The sequence below is a fragment of the Gymnoscopelus braueri genome (genome assembly GCF_963280865.1).
Source record: "Gymnoscopelus braueri genome assembly, chromosome: 11".
Classification (NCBI taxonomy): domain Eukaryota; kingdom Metazoa; phylum Chordata; class Actinopteri; order Myctophiformes; family Myctophidae; genus Gymnoscopelus; species Gymnoscopelus braueri.
In genome coordinates, this window is record NC_137613.1 from 36753122 (window position 1) to 36780487 (window position 27366).

At 40.6% G+C, this 27366-nt stretch overlaps 1 protein-coding gene across 4 annotated transcripts; it reads right to left on the reverse strand.

Moving 5' to 3' along the window:
* Window positions 1-210: 210 nt before the first annotated feature.
* ago2 (argonaute RISC catalytic component 2) lies at window positions 211-27083 on the reverse strand. 4 transcript variants are annotated; one of them, XM_080442953.1, is made up of 21 exons: window positions 26833-27083; window positions 25240-25287; window positions 23669-23686; window positions 23181-23361; window positions 22643-22763; window positions 22311-22492; window positions 21706-21842; window positions 21196-21330; window positions 20256-20343; window positions 16899-17046; window positions 16551-16670; window positions 14877-14999; window positions 14507-14640; window positions 13821-14005; window positions 13551-13710; window positions 13137-13227; window positions 12550-12744; window positions 11570-11704; window positions 11303-11404; window positions 10910-11109; window positions 211-10777 (listed from the first exon to the last, which is right to left on the reverse strand). In XM_080442953.1, the coding sequence occupies exons 1-21, from the start codon at window positions 26849-26851 to the stop codon at window positions 10669-10671; spliced, it is 2631 nt and encodes an 876-aa protein (XP_080299079.1). In that variant the 5' UTR covers window positions 26852-27083; the 3' UTR covers window positions 211-10668. The 4 variants fall into 4 exon arrangements, with proteins under 4 accessions (XP_080299079.1, XP_080299078.1, XP_080299081.1 ...); XM_080442952.1 differs by having other exon boundaries at window positions 12541-12744; XM_080442955.1 differs by lacking the exon at window positions 23669-23686.
* Between the last annotated feature and the right edge of the window lie 283 nt (window positions 27084-27366).

A 27366-nucleotide genomic window follows, 5' to 3' on the forward strand; every position in this document is an offset into this window, starting at 1 on the left:
TCAGGTCAGTCTTATCATTCATATTTCTCATTCCATTCGTTTATAAGGGCTTTCCAAAGTTTGCGGGCCCTGGGGAGGCAACCGGGGCCTGTTGGAGACCTGCACTCAAGGAGGGCACTTTTCTAGTTTACTTTCATCGTTTCAAATAAAAATATATTCTAACCCAAACCCAAATAATTACAAATGAAAGAAAACAAATCACAAGGTAAATGGAGAACTTTACATCTTTATTAACGCATCTTACAGTCAAGCCAAAGAGTGAACTACATTAAGTGATACGTATTCACATTATTTCCTAACAGGGTTTACAGCATATCTTGTGTTTGTAAGCATAATTGTTAACAAAAACAAAGAAAAAAGGAAATGTAAAATAGAAACCAAAGCTTACGCATATACTTTACAACAAATGTGAACAAGGACAAGGAGCTTAGCAGTGGATCTGTACTTAGTCTTAACTTATACTTTGTTGCACGCCATGTCGCACAACAAAAATGATCCGTTTAACGGAAAAAGCGTTGAAAATACTTTTTTAAATTTCTTCAGAAAATACACCATTTGTGTCGAGCGACGTGGGTGTGACAAAGTACAAATTTGTCATTAAAACCAGCGACATTAAAAGACTCACCATAAAAGGAATGACGGCAAATTCAGTTTTGGCATGGTGTGGTTATAAAAATGAGAAACTCAAAAGAGCCTGAGCTCAAATTACACAAGTTAAGGGGGAGGTTTGAGTTTACAGGACTGTGCAGTGCTGCCTTTGCCAAGAGAGACTTTGGTCACTTCACTTCTCCATCATGGCTTACAATGACAGAAAAATAACAAAAACGAAAAACAATGACTGATGAGAAAAATAAACAGTCAACCGGAGTGTCCTGGAAACTGTTTGCTTGAATAAAACAAAAAAAGGGAAATAATTTGCATTTCTCAAACATAGGAAAATGTAAAGAACCTAGGGATGATTGTCAGTGTTTTTTTTCTTAATAAGCAGGAAGAAATACAATAAAACAGCGTTTTAAAGTTGACCAAGTTCCAGGACCACCCCTACATTCATAGGAGGTAGATAATGATGACATATGACATGAATAATACGCCGTCTCATGGGAGTTTAGCTTTATGAGAAAATGTGAATTTCTAGTGCATACATTTGTGGAACATTTAAGGCCAAAAATGCTAAGACAAACAGTACCTCACGTGTGGTTCTAAAGCTATTTTAAGACAAAGGGGTGGGTGGGTGTGTGTGTGCGTGGACACAGGGGGACAGGTAGAACTTGGGACAGGGAAGCAGATATAGCCCTTTCATGGCGATACCTGAGTCAACAGTCACATTGAACAAGTAGTGTCACTGGATGGTTGGTGTACATCAACAGCCTCAAACGCAACTTTTTTTTGGCTCTACACTAAATGTATGAAGGAAAAAACAAGAACAAACAAGTATAAATTATGTGGCTGCGACTGAGACATTCAGATTAGATTAATTACGTTTGACAATTGCATAAATGGCATGTAATCATTTGGCCACAAGATATAACATCCTCCGTTAAATCTGATAATGGTATTAAACGACTTGAATAACATTGAGCAGTCATGGCAAAATGCACAGCCTGTAGTGACATTCAAACCTCCATTAGGGGGGAAAATTAACTTATTGGACAATAATGAAGTACGCTAAAGAAAGAATAAATGAAAAAAGTCAATGCAGCATATATCAGGCTTATGAGGTACTTCATGAATATATAGATATATCTTTACCTTTTTAGAAAAGCTTTTCAAAATCATATCATTCCTTATAATTCCTACTGATAGCATAAAATACCTCGTCTTTTAGGTCTTTCTTTTCTTTTTCTTTTTTTTACTTTGCCCGACCTCAAATGGGCTATTTCTTTTAGACTGCTTTGAAAAGTGCAAAACACAAATACTGATCCTTCTATGCAGCATCTACACTCAAGGTTGCATGATAATTAAAGTGGAAATTCTTTAATGTGGCGCTATACAGTTGACCAATCCCAAATATAGAAATATATCAAGGACTGACAACCCAACATGTCGGGGGGGCTGGAAGAGATCCAAAGAAAAGGCACACATAAAGATGATGACATACTAGATGTTTTCAACTTAAAACAAGCCAAGAATTTTAAGTTAATTGCCACACAACCTCATTATGTACCTTTCATTCTGTGTAACCCATAGCGTTTGACATTACAAAGCATGTCCAAATTTGTATATTCCCTTTGTAAATTATTATAGCTTGCAAAAACACAACTCAACCTCATAATTGTTATTGGATCTGATCAATAATAGTTGGATTCCTTTCAGGGTAAAGTAAAAAAAAATAAAAAATGTTTATTGCAGTAAAGGGTAACGTGGCAGAGCTTTGTAGGCATTTGATCACTTGCAGTGGCTGTATCCGGTAATAAACACAAAGATCACTATTGATTAACTGATGATTACTAATGTTCTTGTAGAAAAAAAGCTAGTTCCAAAGTCTAAATAGAAACAAAACAAAAATAAAGATCTCTTGGAAAGACTGATCTCAAAGCCAGCCCTGCAATTGGATCCAGAGCCTAAATGAGGTTAATTTACCCATCTGCAAACTGTTGTCCTTTTGACCTCAAGTCTAATGTTCACTGACAGTTGCCTCAACCTGTTCCGAGGACAAACCAGTGTAATTACTGCCAGTCAGCGACCAATCACAACACTATTGCTGTACTTACAACATTCCACAACATTCCACTTGAACCAGTCTCAATTCCTTTACCTTAACATTACACTACACCACATGACAGGGCTCCAGAACAATATATATATTAAATATAAAATGAATCATACACATGCAATATATTGAATCATTTTTCACAATATGAGGCAGTTCTTTGGCGATATTATTAGCTGCTTTGAATTTAACTATCAGTCCATTTTTGTAGCAGGATGTATGGCCAGGAAACGGATTGTAATAGAAGTTTTTTTCAGGACAATGATGCATTCTTACTTTACTTTTGGAGGGGAAATGAAAGTCAATCAGCGACCATTTTTTTTTTACTGTACTTTTAAACCAGATGTCATCACCTGGAACCCCATTACAAAAATTCATCATTATGGAAAATCGCAGATTCAATGCATTTATCAATATATCCAATCCGGTCTATCAATACAATCCAGTTGAGACTATAGTTTATGTAGCTACATAGGATTCTGGTGAGATTCATTGTGTTTTTGACATGACTGTTGAAAAACTTGAAAAATTTGGTCCCCTAAAATGTTACTAACTAAATAAAAGCCAACAGGTTTTTAAATGTTTTCCACTGTAGTGGCTAAAAGAATAATAAAGATGCTTACACAGTATTGACTTGTATCATTTGGTCGCTACTATTGAGCTTTATCCCCATCATAAAGAGGGCAAATACAACTGCAAACGCTGAGACCTTCCTGAGGTAGTTTTTCCCAAGTTGGTAAATAAACAACCAAGTCCTTCCGAAGAACCAAACGCTTTCAGTATGTTACAAAAATGCCCGTGCCTTGTGTGACTGTATACATATATCAGCTGTATGGCATTGGTTTGTTGAGGCTCCATGACAGTTGGTCTTTTCCGTCTTGAAAATTGGTAACTGCAGCCTAGAGCAAACATCCAACACAGGTCTTGAGGAAATCCCTAGTCTTGATGGTTTTCAATCTGACCAGAAAACCTTAGGAAGTACCCATCATTTTCCAAAGTCATGGAATTCAATGGCCACGAGGACAGAGTTCTTAACTCGATTCTTAAACCAGACTGTTCTGCTGTAGCCGGAGAAGAGACGGTACGCCTCTGGAAGTGCTTTGAGTTGGACCCACTTAGATTTTTTTTTTGAATTGCCAAATTTACCAGCAATATCATTAGTCACCAGACCATCAGATAATGATCAAGATCAAGTTGAGGTTTAACAAGTTATGAATGAGTTCTTCATTTATCTACAGCGCTAAATAAAGTTGTTTTTTCTATTTGCATTCCGAGACAGTTATTTCTTCTGCACAAAATAATTATAGAATAATGACAACTACCCGTCAGTTAATACAAATTGTTGTGAAGCATTCCTCACATGCTGGACTGGTACAAAGGTTTAGTGTTTGCATTTAACATTACTACAATTATGTTCCGATTCTTTTTATGGCTTAAATGCACATACATCTAAAGGCACCAACCTGCTCTCAATGAGTAGGTTGGTGCCTTCCATGGTTTCCTCTGCTGTCGGTGAGTTAATGTGTGTGGGTGTGAATGAAATGCACACTGTAAAGAGTGTATAAATGCACTACCATTTATGTAGTGAGAGACAATGTAAGTCAGCTTTAGTTGCAAGACTTTTGAAAAACCAACATTACTGTTACAAGGCTATAATAAAAGGAAATTGGCATAAAAGCTGAAGAAGAAAAGACAACGCAATCAAATAAAACTTTGCCAAATGATGTTGGAAATACGAGGATAATTACCAGGGAATCATATGGTAGCAGGGCCCGTTAAAGCCAACAGTGTTCATGAAATCATCGACATCCTCGACAAAACCTAGCAGTATCATCAGCAACGGAAGAAACAAGAGTAATAAAAGATTTTCATCACCTATGATTTTGAAATGTGGGCAAACTAGTGAACAAATGCACCCAAAGCATGAATGTTGTTGCCCAAAGAGGTGTCGTCCGAGTTGTGGAATTTCATGACTTTTCTGAAGGTCTACATAGAAGCCTGAATTAACCACTTAAGCCCTATTCAACTATCTTCAAAAATATCCATCTACAAGCTTGTAGATATGCCATTTTCACCTATGATAAAATGCCTAAAATAGGGGCGTCAGGTTGAAAGTGGTTAATTTACAAGGTCAAAGACAAAAGCTGGAGGAAAAAAAACAAGATCAAACTACACAGCAACCATCATATATACATACAGCTCTTATGTTACAGCTTCTCGCACAAGTTGACTAAAGAGAAAATGAGACCATTCTTTGCACCAGTGTGAAACTTTGTGTCTCCTAAAGTGTAGTAGCCAGTATGCAGAGAACCATCTAAAAAAAGGTAGATTAAAATAAGTTGGATATCAAATAATATCTAATGAAATGACAATATACTGGTGTGCTCCATTTAGCCCTCCATGTGTTCGCTGGAAGAAAACAAAAAACTGAAATATAACACTAAAGATGGCCAAATCTAATCCACTGTCCATGTTGATTAAAAAAATGTTTTAACAGTAAAGTCCCAGGTATATTATCTATATAATTTCAAATACACAGGCTTCACATACATTTATCATTACATTTTGATCTAAGAAAATATTACTCGAGTTCTTTTTTGAATAATGTGTAGGCTTTCAGGGAGATTGGAAAAGTAATAAAAGAACGATAGAGAGAAATACATATAATGCTCTGGACGTAAATTGTTCCATTTAAAATTTTGCGTTCTCATTTCATGAAAGTAATGGTGTGAACAGGTTGTGAGCGAAAACATCCACACCAAGGAAGAACGTTTGCTCTGGCCAGAATAAGTTTATGCTACTGCTGCAGGTGGGTGCCAAAATAAAACTTAAGTCCAATCTGTCTGTAATATACGATATGCTTAGTTTGCCAAACCAGCCACCTCCACACTAAACTTAGTTTGGGTCATTTCACAAAATAAGGAGGTGAAATTTGCGCAGACACAAAAACTCATAGGGGGAATAGAATGACACGGTTACAACAAAATAATAATGGTTGTTTTTATGACCTGAAATGCATGGGGTAACACTCATCTCGATGTGAAGCAATGACACATTCATCCATGCTGGTGTATATATTTACAGCTCCCTGCGGCAACAATTCACTTATCCATAGACATTCTCCATTTAGCTCACAATAACGAAATATTTAGAGCACCAGACTCAAAGGAAGCTTCTACTAAATCTCTGATATGAAGCTAGTTTTACCTGACACATTATCATGACGCTCCATTCAAATGTTCAACATTGCAGTCTTGACCAATGAAATAGCACACTTCTTTCAGAACATTTCTCCTGTCCTTACACACTACTTTGGCATTGTATCTAAAACAAGCAGTGTGATAACAGAAATATGAACATCCACAACTACTCACTCCTGCACAATACCTGTCAGTTTCGTTTGTTAAGCATAAAGCACCATTCTGATCTCACGACCACACTAAGAAAACATAGCCAACAACCACTTACTGGAAATTTCACTGCATCAAAAAACATTAAAGGCATTAGGCTATTTCTGAAGTCATCTGCTGTACGCTTGTTGGCTGGGTAGAATCGCTCGATTAACCACATGAACCCTTGTCCCAATTCTGAAAATGGCAGATCTTATCGATCGCCTATTTTCAGTGATGAGATTTGGTGTAGAGGGAAAAAGGAGGTGAAAAAGTACAGACCCCTCGGTGACCCCGGTCAATTAAGTATATAGGGTTTAAGTGGTTAATGTGTGTGGCAATCTGTTTAGATCCCACTGGCTGTACAGGTGACGGAATCTCAGAAATCTTTCTAGACAAGCATTCTCATCTCATTCCTTCTTGTTCCTTTGTAACAAAAAAGGATGCTGTCCATCTACAATCTGGTGAACACTAGACTCGCAATTCGGCACCAAAAGTTATTTTCATTTTAGTGCAAAAATAATTATTCTTTTCTTACAGGAAAAGCAATGCCATTCATGTCTGGTATTGTAAGGTGCTGGTATAGGTAAACCACAAGGAGTAACGATAAATGAGAGCAAAACCACATCTGTTATCTTGTAAAATTTGGGGGAAAATCAAGCTAGCTGCTACGTTTGGTCACAAGGAGGAACGCGAAGAAGACGAGCCGTCGAGGAAATTGACAAAATGTAGATGTTTTTTTCTGAAGCCTGATTTATACTTCCTCATGGTATGAGCATCCAGGTGTATAAGGACTGGTGACCCACAGGTTTCAAGGTGGACATCAACTACCAGCCTCCCACTGTGGCCAAGACCAAGGTCCAGAGGGCTGTGTGCATGCTGAGCAGCACCACGGCCATCGCTTAGGCCCAACATGTATAACCTGATGTACGCCAGGAGGGCCTTCGTCCACATTCACGCTGCAATACCATCGTACGATGGAGTATAAATTAAGCATGACATTCCACACTGAAGAACCACTACATACAACAATGCACATTACCGTATCCCTTTAAGTGACAAGTTGAATAATGTAATTGTGAAGATTATTGAACCACATGGCAGCATTCAATAGGCCAGCAATCACAAGAGACGAGGACGTTCACATTTTGAAGCACAGAGCAGATGACGGGCGTCAACTAGCATCACCACAAAACAGCATTAACATCTTCTGTCTAGTTCAATCAAACTAGTTTCAGGGGATTCAAAAGAAATTATTGTGGAATATGGATACAAAACCTATTACATAGCAAAACTATTCTTATATTCCCTAGTGATGCAGCATTCATTCAGATTTAAAACGCGTAACATTTTCTAATCCGTTTTAGTTTATTTGACTTGTATGATTTTACGATCGTTTTTAATAACAGCCCACCTGGCAGCATAATCAGGTTTACATCACCATCTTGTCTGTCTCCAGAGTATGCAATGATGTCACTCTAACTACAATGATTCACACTTGAAGCAGACAAAACATGACGTCAGAAAATGTCAATGGCAAGATGTCAAAAACCTATAGCCGTTTAAATGACAAAAAATAATTAAAAAAAGGGACAAAGCTATATCTGAAAGCTACACAAATTAAACTTTTATTAATCCCCAAGGGGTAATTTGGTTGTTACAGCCGAATTTGAGTCTTTAAATAAAATGTTTCTTACGTTAGGTTTATGTTACCTTAACATAAACCCATTTCAAGAGTTTGGTCACACAGCTCAATGTCCCCACCGGAAGAAAGCACTCCCGACATTCTATATGTGGGGGATACCGATGGATGTCACTTTACAGGACAACTACATGATTCAAGAAAGCAGGTTCACCAACATGCATACCAAGTGTTTTAAAACCTTGAGTGTCAACGCAAGAATCAAATTATGCCAACGAGATACTGTAGATAGCAGGGGTAATTATAAGGAAATGGCCAGCGGTTTGATGTTACCATAACACTTAAACAGGTAACAAGAGGTAGAACACACAGCCACTTCCACACAATTACACCAGTGTTAATACGCCTCCAGCCTCCTTGCTTTGATTGAGACCAAAAACAAAAAAAAAACTCTATAGAATTCTTATACCAACTATCTCCAATGAAAAGTGCACCTAAATTTTACATGTTGATTTTACAATTGAGACCAGCACCAATAAAAACAATATTGAAACATCAAGTATGTGATTTTCAGAATGCCCCTCGAACACAGTTAGTCTGATCTCTAGTTACTTTTACAGCTAATGGGGGGTAACAAAAAAGTTGTCGGGGAGAAAATGATCATCAAAACGCTCGAGCGACTTTTACCATGTTTACGGTAAATCAGAAGCCTCTTGCACCAGTTCACTAAGGATTTACGGTGGCTTTGCAGTGAAAAACGTCTAGCACCCATAATAAAGATGTCCTTATTGTGCTTCCATTTCTTTTGAATGTACATCTTGTAAAAAGTTTGTAATCTTGTTTGGCTATGAAAGATTGTTTAAAAGAACAAAAACAAAAAAGGATATACCCAACTTTTGTGCTATCATATCTACAACAATACAAACGTAAAATCCTGTGCCATCACAAAGGCATAAAGGATACTGACAAGCACTTAGAAACACTGTTAAACTGCTTAAAAAAAACAAAAAAAACAATCTCTAATTAGATATCTCTATAAATGACCTAAATTCATGAGATACCCCACTGCTAAATCTCTTGGTTAAAAATGATGCATAGTTATAAAATATAGATTTACTCCCCCCACCCTGTTAATCAAGACTATAACAATCGCCAGGTTAACTTGTAATAAGTAGTAAAAGGTGTGATGGGATACTATACAAAATGTCTAGTTATTATTAGTAAAACTTCAGCGACAGTGTTGGAAGGCAGTAAAATATTTGCATTTAATTCCGTCTGTTAGTTTGGACTACATATGGGCCAGTCATTTTAAAATGCCTCAACATTAATACCCTCAACCTCCCCTAAACGCTTATTCAAAATATACCTTATTCCCCAACAATGTTAAGCTATAAAGATCCATCCAACGTAATTTGCATAAGCTTCTGTGAGACAGAAGGTGCTCTGAATTAAATTTTAACAGAACTCTCCATTATTGAGTCCAGCCCCTAAGCTGAAACCAAACCAAAATGTTACAGGCCTCATTATATACTGTACTGAATAGCCAGGCTAACATCTAGCTCTGACAAACACATAGTAATGAGAACTACTTTGCTGCTATATTGAAAACACAAAAGAGGAAATGAAAAAACAATCAAAAGAAAACAGGACTAGGGGTTAATAGGTATGGAGAAAAACAAATCACAAAAACTTAAATGTTAAAAAAAAGTTATCTACATGCATATTTATAAAAAAAAACATTAAAATTAATATTAAGAGGAACTCTTACAAGAGATTTCATAATGGTTCCCCTACGTAGATTTCTATGACTTGTATCATCTCATTTTCAACAAGGCTCAGAGTACAATAAAAATGTCGGGCGCCAGTCCCGATTGTCTTTCCCCCCAGCAGCAAGGGAATTAGGTTACTGATGTGACATATTCATGTTAGCTAGACAGGAAAGCTGAAAACAAACATTTTGCTTTCGGTTCAATCTCATCAATATTAAAAGCCCTCTTCCTCTAGCCTTTAAGTAAGTTAGTATAAAAATTTGTATAACAAATCTGATGCCCGAAAAAGAAAAAAAAATCTGTTAATTTTGTTGTCACCAGATTTCGCATTAAAAATGTGTTGGTCACCAGTGTCTGAGGACAAATACTGAAACTGAAAAACAACAAAAAAAAACACCAAGGAATGCAGGCTGATTAACTAATGGTCGTACATTGAAATGACAGTCATCTCCGTCTCAAATGACACTTCCCTTCACACAGTGACCTAACACGTGAGAAGAACTTGTGACAGAGCTCACAGCATCTTAAGTACTTTTGTCCTGATTTGTAAAGTAGCCATTCTGGTCAGTGCACTTTGCTTTGATTGGCTGATAAATAGTATTTGTCAGAAGGAAAAAAATGTTTAGGTTTGTAAAACTGAAATGGGGCTGCTCATCTTTCAATGTCCTCTCCTCCCTTTAACCACCAGGCCCCTCTCAAATAAAATGTAAAAACAACATAAAGAGGAGGAGGAAATATGGCAGGTGGACGGACCACCTGAAAAATTAACTCCCTTAAATGTAATGACACCGCTCGTTGGTTTACAGACCATAGATTTTCTGTCAGTGTGTATAAATCTGTCGTCCTTCCTTTTCATGTTCTGTAAACAGGTTTGTCCCCCGCAGTCTTCACAATAATTAACAAGTAAACAGTCAACCAAACCCAATCCTCCCACACTCTCACTTTTCAGGAATCCTTTTACCATTTTACAGTCTAACATTTAGATGACAGGAAGAATGTGGTGTGGGTTTCAATGTAATTGATGAAGTGACAACCCAGAAAGGTAGAGATAATGTGTGAGACCAATGTGATGGTGGTTATCACCTGATACTAAGACAGTGAAGGCTGGTGGCAGGGGTGGTGAGGAGTCACCTCCTCCAACCTGGACCTGCTGCTTACTCAGGCAAAGTACATGGTTCGCAGCGTGTCCTGGTGAATCTGAACGGCCTTGGCCAAGGCTTGCTGGTCACGCCCATTGCTCTGTCCGGACGTGTGACTGCCCTCGGCACTGAAATGGCAGTTACGTTGGTTATTCTAACACATACTTGCAAGACAAACGCACCACACATCTTGCTTCTTGATTTGTGAAGAATAACGCCGCACGTTTCTACTTGCGGTGTGACAGGCTTGTATGGCTTACCTGTCATGCTCCTTGTCCACCAGGTGATAACGGGCACGGAATGCCACCAGGTGTGCGTAGTAAGCCGGTGCAGGGATGGAGACAGACCGGGTGCAGCGCACGTAGGTGTGGCACAGCTGGTAGGTGAGCACCTGCAGCTCATCGGAAGTGAAATGGTTGTCGTCCCAGAGGACATGGTAGTGGGATGGCCTGCTGGTACCCTTCAAGGGGTGATGGGAAAGGAGAAGTACTGAAATGATTTTTTTTCCCCAAGGCTTTTGTCTCCTTATTTGACTCTTATTTGAAATGCAAAAACATCAATAGGTATTTGCCTGAAAATGCAAACTAAGAAGAATGACTCCAATTCATTCATAGCACTTTAACCCCTTTTACTGTTGCAAATGCGATTCTTACCTGTATGCCTGCATGACTGCAAAGGTAGAAGTCAAACTCAGATGGATGAGTGATTTTTGTATCCACCGTGGTACCCGCAGGAATGTTGCCACTCTTGCCAACCTACATAAACAAGCCATTAGGAAAGATACTTCAGCCCAAGAAGGATTATACCATGTTCCTTAATTCTGATAGTCCTTTTATCGTGTCTTAACTTTGTTATTTAACTATCATACCACTTTAAATTAAATAGGACTCATAGAAGGAGGGAAATGTGATGGTACCCACCCGCTCATTTCTGTCCATACAGAACAATCTTGTGTGATGTCTCTTCTGTACGACCACGAAGGTGATACCAGGCTGGTAGTCCTTCTCCAGTTTGATGCAGGCTTCACGGATTGCCAGCAACTCATGCTGAAGGACCTGGAAATACCATTAAGGATTCAAAGGTTATAAAAGTTACACCTGGGTAAACACTCAAAAAGATATGTGATAAATTGTGATGTAAATTGGAAACACATTTCTTGATTAAATAACAATGCAACTTCTTCCCTGTCATTTTGCCAACAGCAAAAATATGTAGCCTCTGACATAACAACCACCTGTTATTGAGAGGTGATTAACGTCTTCAGCCAGGCTAATACCAACTTATCTAATGGAGTTTCTTTTTTGTCGTTTACTTAAAATTTGTGATTATGCTTAGAATAGTTGGTAACCTGTTGTACCACTCCAGGCCAGAGGGGGGCATGTTATACTAAGTCTTGTCAGAAACCTGTGAGGGACATGCAGTAGTCTACACACAGACTTTTGTTGCCTGAGCCGGTTCAACTGCAGTGACCCTGAGATATCACAGTTAAGATATCACACAATGAAAGCTACAACTTTTAGAGGCATCTCTGTTGTCTCCCTTCGCCAATGGAGAGAGATGGGGTAATCGCAACAATGTTCTAACGACAATAGAGATGACGTTGCATCAAGTGTCCAATCTGGTGCTCCGTCTGCTTCAAATAACTTTGACATGTCAACCAGTCAGTGTGCTATTCGACCCCAGGGACAAAATGTCTCCACGGGCAGTCGGACACAGTAGGGAGACCACCCCCAACCACTGCAGATGTGCAAGATATATTGCATTAACCTGCTCTTGCTTTAAATAGACAGTTTGATGGAAGAAGCTACAGGCAGAGAAGTACAACACTTTGCAAATATGTTCCCAATGCAACCCCGCCAAACCCCATTAAAAAAGCCAAGGCAGTACGCACATCTCTAACCTGGTTGAACTGGCCCTCGGATATGCCATCGCGGTAGTATATGATGCGGGTGGGCTTGAAGCGGGTCGACTTGTAGAACTGGATCAGCAGTTCTCTCACCATGGTGGCCAGGTCCTGGATGATGTCCTGTCGGTGCTGCTGCACCCGAACCGTGGCACAGTACCGGCTGGGGTGGGCATCCATGCTCCCCACCACCTGGAGAAAAGAGAAAACATCACTTTGCTACAGCTGGTAGGAACGCCTAGGAAGAAAGGAACATCTGTTCCTGCTGGGAGTGCTGTGGAAGCATGTCATTTATAACACAGCACATCGTATGATGGATTGCTCTGCATTAAGGGGCTTTATAACAGCCTTGGAAGACAGTGGGTAATGGAGAAGAGATTTATGAATTGATTATTTTGTTACCGAGTTACTGTACTAACCTATTCCCTGACCTGATTTTTTCCCCAGATTTTAGAAGAATTTTAAACATTAAGTCAAGTAAGTTTAAATTCTTTGATAAACCGAAAACAAGGACTTTTTTTTCCAGTCTGTAAATGACTAATTCCACCCCTCCTTTCTTAGCGCTGCTGTGTAATTTGACTTACAGCAGCGATGGACGGCTTCTTCCCATCTCCTGCTGGGGGGTGAGTCACATCTGCTCCAAGGAAGATAACAGGCTGCTGGAACACCAGAGGCCTGAGGAGCAAAGAGAGCACAAGGATCACAACACCACACCACACACAAAGAGGATGTCTGCTGTCAAGCACTTACGGGGGGGGATTCTGACCCCATTTTGAAGAAAATAATTTCAGGCCCTGCATATGGGCATGTAGATATAAGTTAGGATGAATGTACGATCACCTATGTACAGAGAATCAACAGTAATGTGTATCAACCAATATGTGCAATCTATCATCAGTAATATGTGCATATAGTAGGAATAAATATGAGATGAGTATTGTGCATCAACAATATGTACAGTCGATCTACATTGAATGGAGTTCGGGGGTCACACTAACCTGCCCTGCGGGAGGAGGATGTTGTTGACGCCACCCAGCTTGACGTTTATCTTCAGACAGAGGTTGGAGAGGGTCTGAGGAGTGGTCTTCTGAACGTTCTTCACCTGAACACACTGGGTGGCCATGCCCAGCACCGTGTCACCAACACGCTTCACCTCAGCTACAACGCGAAGCGGGGACATGGAAAAGCACGTCAGCTCACTAAACCATAAGTACATATAGGCCAACTAGAAAGTAATAATAGGCTTGAGTAAGGATGTGTTTCCTCACCATAGACGGGTGTCTTCCCAGGAAGGATCACTACCACCAGTTGGAGGCCCTGGTAGGTATACTTAAGATGCTTGAACATGGGCTCCACGCTGTCGGCTCCCTGGGCGTACTTGCAGAAACAAGGTTGGCCCTGGATGGGCATCCCTGCATCCCTAGAGATCTTCCTCAGCTGGTCTGTGAACGCTCTTTAGATAAAGACGGGTTCATAAATCATTAAAGAAACGTTCTTTATGCTGAAATGTCAGAACACATGCAGCAAACAGTGTATCACTATGCATAGGCTGGGGGAAAAAAAACATTGACCACTACCCAAACACTTATAAAATGTAACAGTGCTAAAAGAAAGTTAGAGTGCAACTCTGTTGTGACAAATGTAACAATTTGCCTTTTTTCCCCCTGATAATATAATGACATGCCTAAAATAGGGACACCAGGTTGAAAGTCATCATATAGAAGTCCCATTTAATTTGGGATATTTTACTTGTTTACCCTCTGCTCAAACGAGCTGTCCCTTACAGCTGAACAGTTGAAAAATGTGGCACTGGTGCGGGGGACTGGGTGCTGGGAATCTATTTATTCAATGCACTGGAATTTGTCTCCATATCAATCAATACAAACAGTGGACATAATGGCACATGTGAACAGAGGCAAACAAGGCCATATTTCTAATCCAATATCACACTTACTTGAGGAGGAGTTCTGTGCACTGTCGCTGCGGTGCAAAGCAAGCGATGGCCCACACTTTGATCTCAATGCCGGTGTGGAACTGCTTGTTCCTCATATCCCAAACTCCCTGGATTGGCGTGGCTATTGCTTTGTTCTGTAAACATCACAAAACCACAGGCTTAAGCTAAGCAGTTTCCATTCATGAGATAACACATTTATATGTGTGGTACTTCAAAACAATTACATTAAAATAAACATTAAAAGTAAAAACTGTAGAATATGCTGCAACAAATTTATTTTCAAATGACCAAAGACTTCCAGCCCTACAAGGCTGAGATTATATTAGACTAGGTCTGCATGAAGGCATCCAAGCGTTGTCAATCAACATACCCTGCCTCCATAGAGAATGGAAGGTGCCTGGAGGACACGGCCGTTCACCTCTGTCATCTCATCCCTCACCATCACTCCAAACTCCCGAACGTAAGGGTCAGTGTTAAAGTTGGCACTTCTCATCTGGGAAACGTGACAGACAAAGGTAAAAAGCTCCATTACTGGGCTGGACTGTAGGTACAGCTCAACTTCTGTGTGGTTTTCTGTAGTATCTGATGTAATCATTTTGACTACTGGAATGACACACGTTTTCTATGTATGTATGGATTAAGCTAATCACTGACAGTGCTCTAAAAATGACGAAGGCTTTTTCTGAGAGAGAGAGAGAGTGTGTCTACGCGTGTGAGAGGAAGGCCTTTGTGCACTGCTTTGTGTAGTCACACCCAGCTCAGAGTCTAATTAATTGAACTCAGGCCAGGTGTGACTGCTTAAATCAGCCATGGCCCACCCTCCCACCCTACACTTTTGTGGGAACGGTGATTGGTGTAGCACACTGTCACCTGAGCTGTGTAGTTTGTTGTGATTGGTCTACTTTTGTTGGGACATACAATCGCTGTTCTAGATAAGTGGTTCTCAACCTGGGGGTCGCCAAATAATTTGGAGGGGTCGCCAGATGCTTTTTTGAAAGTGCTAAAAAAAACATGAAAATCTGAATAAAAAAATTACATGTTAAAGTTTTTAGAACATTAAAGAATATTTAATTAGTAGAAAAACATTTCAGAGGAAGAGAGATACTGAGGATGTTTGTGTGTGTGCTGTGGGTCTGGCCACACTGAGACATAACGTTCACACTAGCTGGCTTTGCCCTTGCAGCAGCGCCATAAACTTAAATTGCTCTGTAAAATTTTTATAAACTTTCATATGATAACAATGTTAATCTATGTAAGGAAGCGTTTACTTTTTCGCTACGACATTGAACATGCTCTCAACAGCCTCAAGGCTGTAGATGGAACGGTGGATAGAGCTTCCCTTTACAGTAAGATCCATCTAAAAGTGTACCACACACTTGACACCCCACAAGTAATGTCAACCTTGACCGCAGGTGAGACACTCAAAGTGGGTCAGAACGTTGAGTCACAACCTCAGCAGGGTTTTTTACTATTGATCAGCCCCAACTTCAACTGTGCTGAGGTTCTGACACACGAAAGCTTAACGCCAATGAAAATGAAGAGGTATTTCCACACCAAACATCCAATTACACTGATAAACTAGAGTTTTGTTTTTTTAAAGATAAGGAGGAACATGGGTGGCCACTGGAGCTGTGAGAAGAGGTTTGCATTTTCCTCTTGGACGCACGGTCCGAGTGTACAACACTGATCAAAACCCCCGTTTAAGAAAATGTACATTAAAGCCAACACTAAACTATTATAGTTGGTTTTGCTATTTTGTTTAGCCCATTATTAATTATAGTAGACTGTAAGTGTGCACACGCGTTTGTTTGTTGCATGTATGTTGCCAGTGAGTCGTGAAGGACGGGGGTCGTGTGACTTGGTCAAGTCTTTTTTGGGGGTCGCCAGACAAAAAGGTTGAGAACCACTGTTCCAGATGGCTGGCCCCTTGGTACCATGGCGTAACAAAAAGCTTAATTTTGGGGGAAATAAAATAGCATATGACAGATTTTAAATTCACTGTAAACGTCTCAGACTGAGGCAGGGTAATAGCAAGGTTACACACCAGTTTGCTGATTTCGTCCTGACGGTCGGGTGCTGATCTGGCTGTGGCACGGATCATGGTGGAGGTCTGATTGTCTGTCAGTTTCTTGATGCAGCGCTGCCCTGCCACTATGTTACACACCTGGGATGTAAACACAGAACACAATCACAAGAAATGTTATCGGCCATGTTCTTTTTCACACGCCTATTTGGTTGGTCGCACAATGCAACAAATATAAATAAGGTGAATGTTAAACAGGAGATAACACCCAAAGAAATCTGATGCATCACTAAGACCTAAAAATCCTTTCCATGCTCATGAACAACAAAATAAGGGAAAAAGATATCAAGGATTCTGCAGCTGCTTTACCTCTAGAGGCAGGTAGGTGTGTTTCTGTTCTTGTCCAACCTGGAGACAGGGGAGGTGGGGGTACCGCAGGATCAGCTTGTACTTGTCTTTAAAGTACTGTGCTACAGTGCATTCAATTGTTTGGCCATTCTCTTGCTGCAGGGGGAACCTGGGAAAACACAACAAAGAAAAATATGTGAGCTAAAGATCCTTCCCATTTGCTTCACCAAGTTACGCTTTTGTTACGATCTTATTCTTATTCTTTCTCAGACAAAAGCCGTCTTCAAATATGTTTACCATCGTCATTCTAAGTCAGTGGTCCATATTTCATTAAGCAGATTTTTTCAAGAGCAGATTACACTCTCTTAAACATCTAGCATGCATGTTAGGCGTTCAGAATCAAATCTGGCTAACACTTATTGCTAATATACCACAATGCGAGCAAGAGAACATTGCAATGCTTCCGGTACTCTCAATCAACCTATCCTAACCAGCTCTGTGCGTGAGAAAACAGGGAAAGTGGCATTTTTCACTGCCTGAGTAATCAGTTCAACAAGTTTTTTTTGACAATCGTAGACCTGGGGTAGCAAAACTGTAGGAGAGTTGAAATACAGGGTTTTCGGGCAGCATAGCTGAACCGGTGCTATGGGAGACTGATAGTATTGCACCTGAAAGAGTAAATAGTGACCTCCACTACAGAAAACATCAATATTTAGTTATGGAGGGATGTCCATATAAGTGGTTGCACCTAGACTTAATATCTCCAACTGTGTCTGCAGGACTCTGCACGGTTATAGATCTTACACCGTAGTTGAAGCCAGTCAAATACAGACGTACAGATGTTGGGACATTTGCTTTTAGGAACTTCTATTCAGACAGTAAAGGTGGCTCCAGACCAAACAGACTCTTTCAGACTACTTCAGACTGCAACAGACTGGTATTTGGTTGGTAAAAGTGAGCATTTAGTCTGTCAGCCGACTTGGCCCATTGAGATGCTAATCTGGGAACCAAAGGCCAAAACAAAAGGAAAAACAGCGCCCTCTGCTGTGCGTTGCCAAGTCTGCTTATTATAAGCGACTTTGGGCTTGTTTCCCTGATGTTCCCAGCGTTTTTCCTTTTTTTCTTCACTGACGTGCAGTGGTGTAAACTAAAGTAACTAGTACATTTACTCAAGTACTGTACTACAATTTTGAGTTACTTTTACTTTACTGGAGTATTTCCAATTGTCTATACTTTTACTTTTACCATATGAACCTCCTAGAACCCTTAGGTCATCTGGGGCTGGCCTATTAATTGTTCCATTTGTTGAAACAAAACATGGTGAAGCAGCATTTCACTACTATGCACCACAAACCTGGAACAATATTCCAGCTTACATTAGACAATCCCCAACCATAGCTGTTTTTAAGTCCAAGTTAAAAACATATTTATTTAACATTGCTTACCCTACCCAATGATGGCTAAGAACAGCTAGGTCTTGCCTGGTCTTTAAATGACAATGTCACTTTTTATTATTATCATGTTTTGTATAAAAGGTGGGAGTATTTATTTTGCTCCTTTATCTTATTTTAATTGTATCCATTATATTCTCCATTTCTTTTTAAAGTGCATTGTTGCACTTTGTATTATGATTTCTTATTCTGTAAAGCACTTTGAATTGCCCTGTGTATGAAAAGTGCTATATAAATAAAGTTGCCTTGCCTTGCCTTACTCCACAACAATTATTTGAAATGTTTAGTTACTAGTTACTTTGCAGATATAAATCATTATAAAACATACATTAACCACTTTAGCCCTATTTTATACCTATAAGCTATTTGAAAATAGCAGATCTACAAGCTCACAACGTGTTGCGATGCACACGTTCTGAGCTTGTAGATCTGCTATTTTCAAACATTTTAGTACTTTTACTTTTGGTACTTTAAGTACATTTTTATACGAATACTTTAGTACTTTTACTCAAGTAAATGTTGAATTCGGGACTTTTACTTGTAACAGACTCATAGTACATCTATTGCATTGATACTTTTACTCAAGTAAAACATTTGAGTACTTTTTCCACCACTGCTGACGTGTACACAACATTTTTGAAAACGGTTATTCGAATAATCAAAAATAAATACATTAATTAATTTATTGAAATTAACACCCAGAAAATTGCCAAAACTGAGCACATTTCGATCTATAAGGCCAAATCCAATTTGAAAAAAATATATTAAGAGTATATGAAAGCCAATTAAAATGTTTATACTAATGGAATCTTACACACCTGCTCCCAATAAATTATGTCATCACCACAGCGCAAAAGTAGGTCAAATCAATCAATCTCTCTCTGGGAGCGACAACGAGAAACAGTGAATGTAGGTTTTCATAGACATGGTCGCTTGTTTCTCTCACATAATCTGGCAACACCGACAGCCCTTTGTTGTCACGTCTTCTCTGCTCTACCAGTCGGCCAAAAGCTGAACATGTTCGGTCGGCTCTGGGTCGGCCGAAAAGGTCCCGACGGACCCCTAACCGACTGGACGACTATATACGACGCTTCCCGACGCCAAGTCGGCCCAAAATCGGTCTGGTCTGGAGCCAGCTTAAGAGCCAACATCTGCTCCTCCTATCTGTACACCCACCACAACACCAGGCGGCACACCAGGCGACAATATGTTGCAATTTGTTCTTGCCTCAAGATTGCCCACTGAATGTTAGTGTTTTGTCATCTTTCCACATTTATCAGTCACTTATCATCACTAAGTAATGACAAATAGGGGTGCAGGGGTAAAGTTCCTGCCCACCACTGGAGATTAGGGGTTTGAATCCTCTGTGGCGCATCCGGCTTGGCTAGGCATCCAACTGGGCGTTCCAACAAACAGTTGCCCGTGTTCGGGGTGAGTGCAGCCAGGCGGAGAGGAGATCTCTCTCGCATCACTAGCGACTACTAGAGGTTGGTTAGGGCGTCTGTTCAGTGGGGGCTGAATTGAGAAGAATAGCGTATGCCTTCACATGCGCTGTATGTCCTCCCAGTGAAACTCATCACAGTCAGGTGAGAAGAATCAGACTGGCGGTGTCACGTGCAGTGACAGTTGCTCACCTACACTCTCCCTAACACCAACCGGTAGGAGTCAGCAGTGACAAGGACTACAGTACAAGGGGCCTTGAAAATTGACGGTGTGACTACATCAGGAGAAAAAATATGGGGAAGAGAATTTAAGGTGTGTGTGTGGGGGGGGGGGGTAGGACAAATGGGGTCCAACCTTGTAATACGTACCATGGCACATTACTGTATTACAAAAAAATAACCACAATGTATTCAACACCAGACAGCTGTATGACTGTACAGTTTATGATGGTTAACATGGACAATGGCTGACTGAGCATTCTTACGTCTGGTGACTGGCTGGTCTCCTGGTCACATTGCACACTCTATATTTCCTCTTCATCTGTCCACAGTGGGTGATCTCCACCTTCAGTCCTGGATTGTAGCATAGGCAAAGTGGTTAAAACACAACACTACACCAACCTAAACGTACTACACATTGTTCGTAATGCATAAGCACTACCATAGCATGTGACATATCCGTTTATGCGTAGTAAACAAAAAGAGAAGATTTGGTCTGCACTCCTTTGTAGTATTCGTCACTGTATATTTGCATATACAGCGAAATTAGGCATCTGCATTTAACCCATCCTAAGTATCAGGAGTAGTGGGCGCAACAGGGGCAGCACCTCAGGGAGCAGTTGGGAGTTAAGTGTCTTGCTCAGGGACACTTTGACACGTAGACTGGGGCCGGGCCACAAACCTGGGACCTTCCGTTTCCCATATGCATACATTACATGTAATATATGCATTGCTGCAGTTTTTTAAATAACATTTCTCTGTTGCAAGAGCATAAAAATAACAAAACTTGCATAGCAATGTTGAGTAACAAAAAAAATTGCTACTCAACCACTACTCGAGAGTTTAGTATATATACCAGTCTTTGAGTATTAAAGTCAGTCACGTTAATTGCAATAATGTAAGAGACCAATATTATGTTGGGGAAAAACAAGGCAGCTTTAAAAGAAAAGAAACATGGCCTGGGCCGTAGCGTGACTGTCCAGGCACCCTAGGCTGCAATGCCAGCCTGGCAGCGTGTTGCTGGTTCGACTCCCGTTCCCGACGACCTTTGCTGCGTGTCACCCCCCCATCTCTCCCCCCATTTCCTGTCAGTCTACTTTCCCTATCCCTCTCTAAAATAAAGGCATAAAAGGCCCCTAAAAAATCTTTAAAAAAAAAAAGAAACATTCTACTTGCAACTCATGACTTGAATGACCAATGAATTACCTTTGATTTCCTTGGTAAACTTCACTCGCTGGGAGTCCGTTAGGGGCTTCTGTTGTTCTTCAATGCTTTTGAAATCCAAGACCTCACACATGAACTCAATTACAGGCTGGGCCTTGTAGAACGCAGTGGCCGAAACTGCAACCCAAGATCACAGCGATTAGACTCAAGTAAAATAGCTTCCATGAACGGTACCACAAGCTTAAGGCCGCAGCTGGTCAAAAGCTACTCCTAATCAATGCAGGTATTCACAAACTTATTCATGTCAAGATCCTAGATAGATCTACATTAGTATTGTTCCATAGGGTACAGTAAAAGAAGACTAGTGGTGGAGAGCTAAGAGTGAAACCTCTGATCAGAATAGTCATTCTCTTATGGTGGAGCTAAAACTTCTGATGAAGTTACCAGTGAAATTAAACTGGTCCACATTTTACTGGAACCCACTGAAACAGTCTTCAGAAAATTGCAGTCTATGGGCCCCAAATTTGAACATCAGTGCTATATGAAGCCTACCATCAATATTCAGCATCATTTTCCAAAGGGAAGGCCTGACAGACTGATGGAAGCCAAACCACACCTCCCTGCCCCCGCCAAGAGGGTTGGAACAACCTTCTGAGGGGGTGAAGAAAGAGCGACCCACGGGGGTGTACCTGTGACAGACAATGGTGGAAGACACAAGCTAATTAACATTTCATTATAAGAACAGAAAGGATGAAAACGTGGACAGGTTAAGATAAAGGCAGGTAGGAAAAACCTGGAGAAACAGAATTAATTAGCTTCGCCAACCTTTGATCTGTGGCTATTTTGACCCTTAAGTGGATAACATATGACGAGTGGTAAAATGCTTGCTTAGTGTTAGGTTGCAAATGCCAAGCCAAAACACGATGAGCAGTCTTGAGCCTGGATATATCATCACTCCTTGGTTTAACAATCATCAGATCATTGGTTATCTAAACTGTGTATTTAAAAAGGTAGCGGGGATGGCCGCAGATATCTAGCATATTGAAAACGTTACATGACTAGCACAACAACTTGTTGAAGTAACAAGATGCTTTTAAATGGTTGAAGAATTATAAACTACAGAAATAGTCAACACTAGACCAATAGCAATGGCTGACCTCATAGAGGGCAAATGTCTCATGACTACGTCCAGGGCCTGGATGGTCTCAAAGGGTATGTTTGGTAGCCGTCCTGCCAGGGCCTCGTGCAGAGCTTGCAGGCTGACGATAGACACCCACTTGATGGCCACTTTGAAGCTGCGGTCCTTTCCTTCGCCAGGAATCGTGACCTCAAGCTCCACCTGTGCAGATGATGGGACAGGAGGAGAAAATGCCGTTAGCCCTTAAGTTTTCGTATCACTGTTGGCAGTTGCCAGTTCTGATACAAAAGTGTTCTCTCCCACACACAGATACCATACTGTTGACTGGTTGTCGGAACGAAGAGGACATACTTTCTCTCTGCCTATAGGTAATGGCATGGCTGTGTAGAGATTCTTCCTCCCGTCGTACACTGGCTTTCGATCTCCAAAGATCTGTGTTTTAAAGTGCTGGACCATGTGCTCGACAATTTCTCTGAAAGAAGAAGAAAGGCAATTCACCACAATGTCCAGGAAATCACTGCCTACTGAAAACTACTGAGCAGGTGACCAGGTGTTAAAAAAGGAAATTAAAGTCAATTTACTGGACAACTACGTACATTTACACAACAATAATAATGAAAGGGGAGTATTTTCTGGTCACCGCAGGTGGGGAAATTGCTTTTACTGCTTTACCCAGCAGTAGGGGTTAAGTGCTCAGGGACACTTTGACATGTAGACTGGGTGCACCGAAGGGTCAACTAGCACCCTTCCAATTCCCAGATGGCCTCTCTGTCCACGCAGCTACGGCCGCCCCCATAAATACTGTACTTGTGAGTACAATATAAGAATATAGAAACACCATCTTCCGACAGTATGTAATATGCATTATAGAAATCCATCTCATGCTTACCGATTGACCCTCCTAGGGCATTTCTCAGGCTTGATGTCAATGTCATAATGGTACACCTCCAGTTTGGGGATTTCCATCTCAAAGAAGTTGGCCTGCAGCTTGATTGTCCTGCCCATGGTGCCAAAGTCTGGCCGTGAGGGGGGCTTGAAGACATACTCTGGCACTGGGGGTGATGGGGGATCTGAATCGTGGGGGTCAGGAGAAGGAAAGCAGTGACAAATTAGATGTTTATTATGACATTATACGCTTGATTTATACTTGACTGTGCACTTGTGCTGCATGCCAAAAATAGCCAATCTACAAGCTCACAAAGCGTTGCAGCGGGTTGTGAGCTTGTAGAAAAGCTATTTTTGCCATGCGAGACCAGTGCGCAACCAATTATAAATTAAGCATTAGACGTTAATGAACCAGAAACCATGTTTGTTCATGTTGGCACTTGACCCAAAGTTATGCAAGATAGCTTTCACGCCGTCACTCTGTCTTCCTACCTTCGTCTATTTTGTTCTCTGTTGGGGAGGAGGGGAGAGGGAGAGAAAAAGGGGAAAGGAGCATTCTTAGGTTATGTTCCTTTTTTAAAAAATTGTATTTATCTTTTCCCCTCTAGAACTTGTTGTGGACTTTGCTGATTTTTTTTTCTTTCTTTTTTCCACGTGGTGAAATGAACGGTGACTAAAGACCCATGAGGGAGGGAGGGAGGCTATGGGGAAAATTGAATGTTGTGTCAAACTGAACCAGCCTTGTACTCTGAACCAGCTGAGTGTTAAACGTTATGTTGGGAGTGAATGTATTGTAATGTCTGTTCCTGTACGTAAGAAAAAAAAAGAAAAAGGCATGAGTCTTATTGTACCTGTAACCACATTTACTACATCCTGATACTAATGCTGAATAAAAATCATAAACACAAGATAGCTTTAAAGCAGAATCAGCCCCTTCCTCTCTTACACCTGAACATGAATCATTGGTCAGTATATTTAAGCATGAATTCTTCTATTCTAACCCATTTAGACCTATAAGGCCAATTTTATAAACACCTTTTAAATCCTGACCCAAGTTTTCTGAAAAACTTCAAATATTTATTAAAAAATTCAAAAACATTATGTTGCTATGTACTGTACATAGCAACAAGAACCCCAAAAGGGGTTTCCGGCTTGAAAGGTATAGTTACGTAATGGGGTTCCAGGTCTAAATGTGCTAATGAACACTAGATGTGTGAAAATGTCAGTGCAGCAAGAATTATAACAATCAATACTGCACCTTCAAAATCAACTGTTACTTACAAAGTTAAAATTAATCAAATGAAAAGAAATGCATGTAAAATTAGAAGAAAAACATAACACATGTATGAGAATAAGCCACTGAATCACCATGAGTAAAGAAGAAGCTGTGTCAGGGACATTTGTAAGTTAAAGGGATACTTCACTTTCGGGCCAGGGACACATTTAAAAAAAATATTAAAAATAAATGAAAAAAGTTATGGAAAATTCATGGCCCCCTCACACATTAGTAGGACACTCTAATGCGTGAGGGGGCCATGAATTTTCCATAACTTTTTTCATTTATTTTTAATATTTTTTTTAAATGTGTCGGCGGCCCGGAAGTGAAGTATCCCTTTAACTGGCTGATTGTATTCAACTCTCAACGTAGTCATGGTGGTCCCCAAAGAGCACACTCCCTTAGGCACGCTATCTTGGTCCTACAGCTCTGTGCACTCAAATACACGAACACCGATAAAGCCCACTAATTACTGACTATTGAATGGCCTTTTTTGCTATTTAGTTAGGCAACCATCCAAAATGTATTTCAAACTGTCAGCTTGGACACAATGTGATTCTAAAACTACCATCACAAATAAGTTATTTCTGGAAAACATTTATTATTATGACAAATGGTAGAAATTGTAACTGAGTGCCTATATAATGCATTTTGTTGTCAATAACAGTGGACCATGGTAATTTGGCATACAGCTTTAACCACTTCAACCCTATATACACTTCGTTGAACGGGGTCCCCGGGGTTCAGTCCTTCATGTGGTTAAAAGCACTAAGGAGAAGAATCTTACCAGAGCCTATTGACCCAGAGGAAAGGGGTCTCTCCTGCATCTCAGCAGCTAAAGAAGACAAAAATGACATGTTATGGTTTAAGGAGAACGTTGAAAAGTAGAATCGTGTTACAGTAAGTTTCATTACCGACAAATTGATGTGGCTTACAAAATGTAAAACAATAATTAGAAATATCTTATAAAGTAAACGGCAACAGAGAAGCAGCGGCCAGTGTTGTTGCTCAACTCTTCTTAGGTTTCCATGGAGAACACCTTCCTTGCTTCATGGCCAGAAGGCTTGCTCTCTTATCTACCCCAAAACACTATCATTCACAACCAAGGGCGACTTCTCTAAAGTCTTATCAATTGCACACACACAGAGGCAGGCCGGCAACCTGGTGGTATGATGACCCTCCTAAAGCCACCCATGATTCTCCTCTCCTGGAGTTGAGTTGTTCCCAACTATGGTATTCTGGATCCTGGCTACAGCTGGTTTTCTATCCTACAGGGGGTTGCTGATTAGAAAGCTAGAACTATTACAAGGACATCGAATGAGTGCAATTAACCACCGCTGGCCTGTAATAGAGACTATTAATAATGTTGCACGACAGAGTACAGACGCATAGTGAATGTACTTTTACAAGACCTCCTTCTGCTTACGATTTCACTTGAGGTTATATTATGGTGATGATGTATATGTATATAAATAGATAGATACAATCTTAACCAAAGTGGCTTCATGCAACCGGGCCCTGTCCCCAAATCTACAATCTTAAACATCATCATAAACAATAAAGGATCAAATAAAAAAAATAACAAATAGGCCATTGGCATCGTTAGGAACCAAGGCAACACGTTGGTGACCATCGCTTCTAACGCCCATGCGTACATTTCTTGCATTGTTTAATAGTAAACAACTGACATCACATTAAGCTAGATCAAAATAGTAAAGATTAGCTTCATGGCCACACTGGCTTGGCGATAGAAGCTACATGGGCTAAAGAAGAACGGCCCCTTGTCGCTATAATGTGTGTGCATCAATGTTCACTCAAGCGCTCTTTATATGGCAAAATGCCGATGTTTGTTCAGTTAGTTTGTTTAACCCAGATCAACAACACTTCATTAGCTAGCTAAATAGCTAACAACAATAACAAGGTCGGTGGAATGTGGCAACAACGCTAGCTAGCCGGGGACGTGCTAATCTGCTAGCATCATCTCTACTGTCGGTGCTTGCTTGTACTTTGGGGTTGGGGACGACGTGTTCTTGAGCAAGGCAACGATCACAGTCTAAACCGTGAGCGAAAATGCCCCCACGTTCAAATCCGACTCAACATGATGACAAAAGCACCGAAATGTCAACAAGAGAGTTGAACGTGTAACTAAACTATAAGCTAACGTCGCCTAGCAAAGCGAACTGCTGCTAACAACTTGAGGTTTACTTTAGTTGGTCCGCATGAGCTTTTCGCTCGACAACAAATGAGGTTGTTTTGAGCTGGGGAAAAAAAGTGGCGACGCGCCTTAAAAGACACATTTATTCGGTTGAAAACGTGATCTTTTCGTGTCGCGCGAGAGGCTCGCTGCGGCTCTAAGTATAATGGAATTATAAGCCTTTACCTGCAGGAGCGGAATACATCTCGACGGTTGTTTTAAACTCGTGTACTCCACTGTGTTCTTCTTGCCGGGATGATGATGATGTCTTCCAAACACATATACGGCGCGCGGTAATATAGTTCTATACAAAAATAAGCGGTGGGCGCCCCGGTGGTCCCTATGATAACAAAGGTTTGATGAAGTTAATCAAGTAGTAAATAATAATTGCACCAACGGGAACTTTCTCATCCTCGGCACGGCCCCATCCCCCCAACACACACACACATAAGAACCGACTGGGAGAGTGATGTGCGGGAATTGGTGACCTGTCGAATTCTGTGACACACCAGCAGTGTTGCCAGCTTTTGCGAGAGAAATAAGCAACCGGGGTCTATGAAAACAAGCCCAAAAGAAGCGAGTAGGTTAGGCAGGCTACATGACTACAAAAACATTTTAACAACACAAATCTTGTATGGGGGTCTCTGGCACAAAATAGTTTCAGATGGTGGTGGGGGGGGGGGTTCTTGGATAATTACATGTCAATTTGGGGGGTCCTTG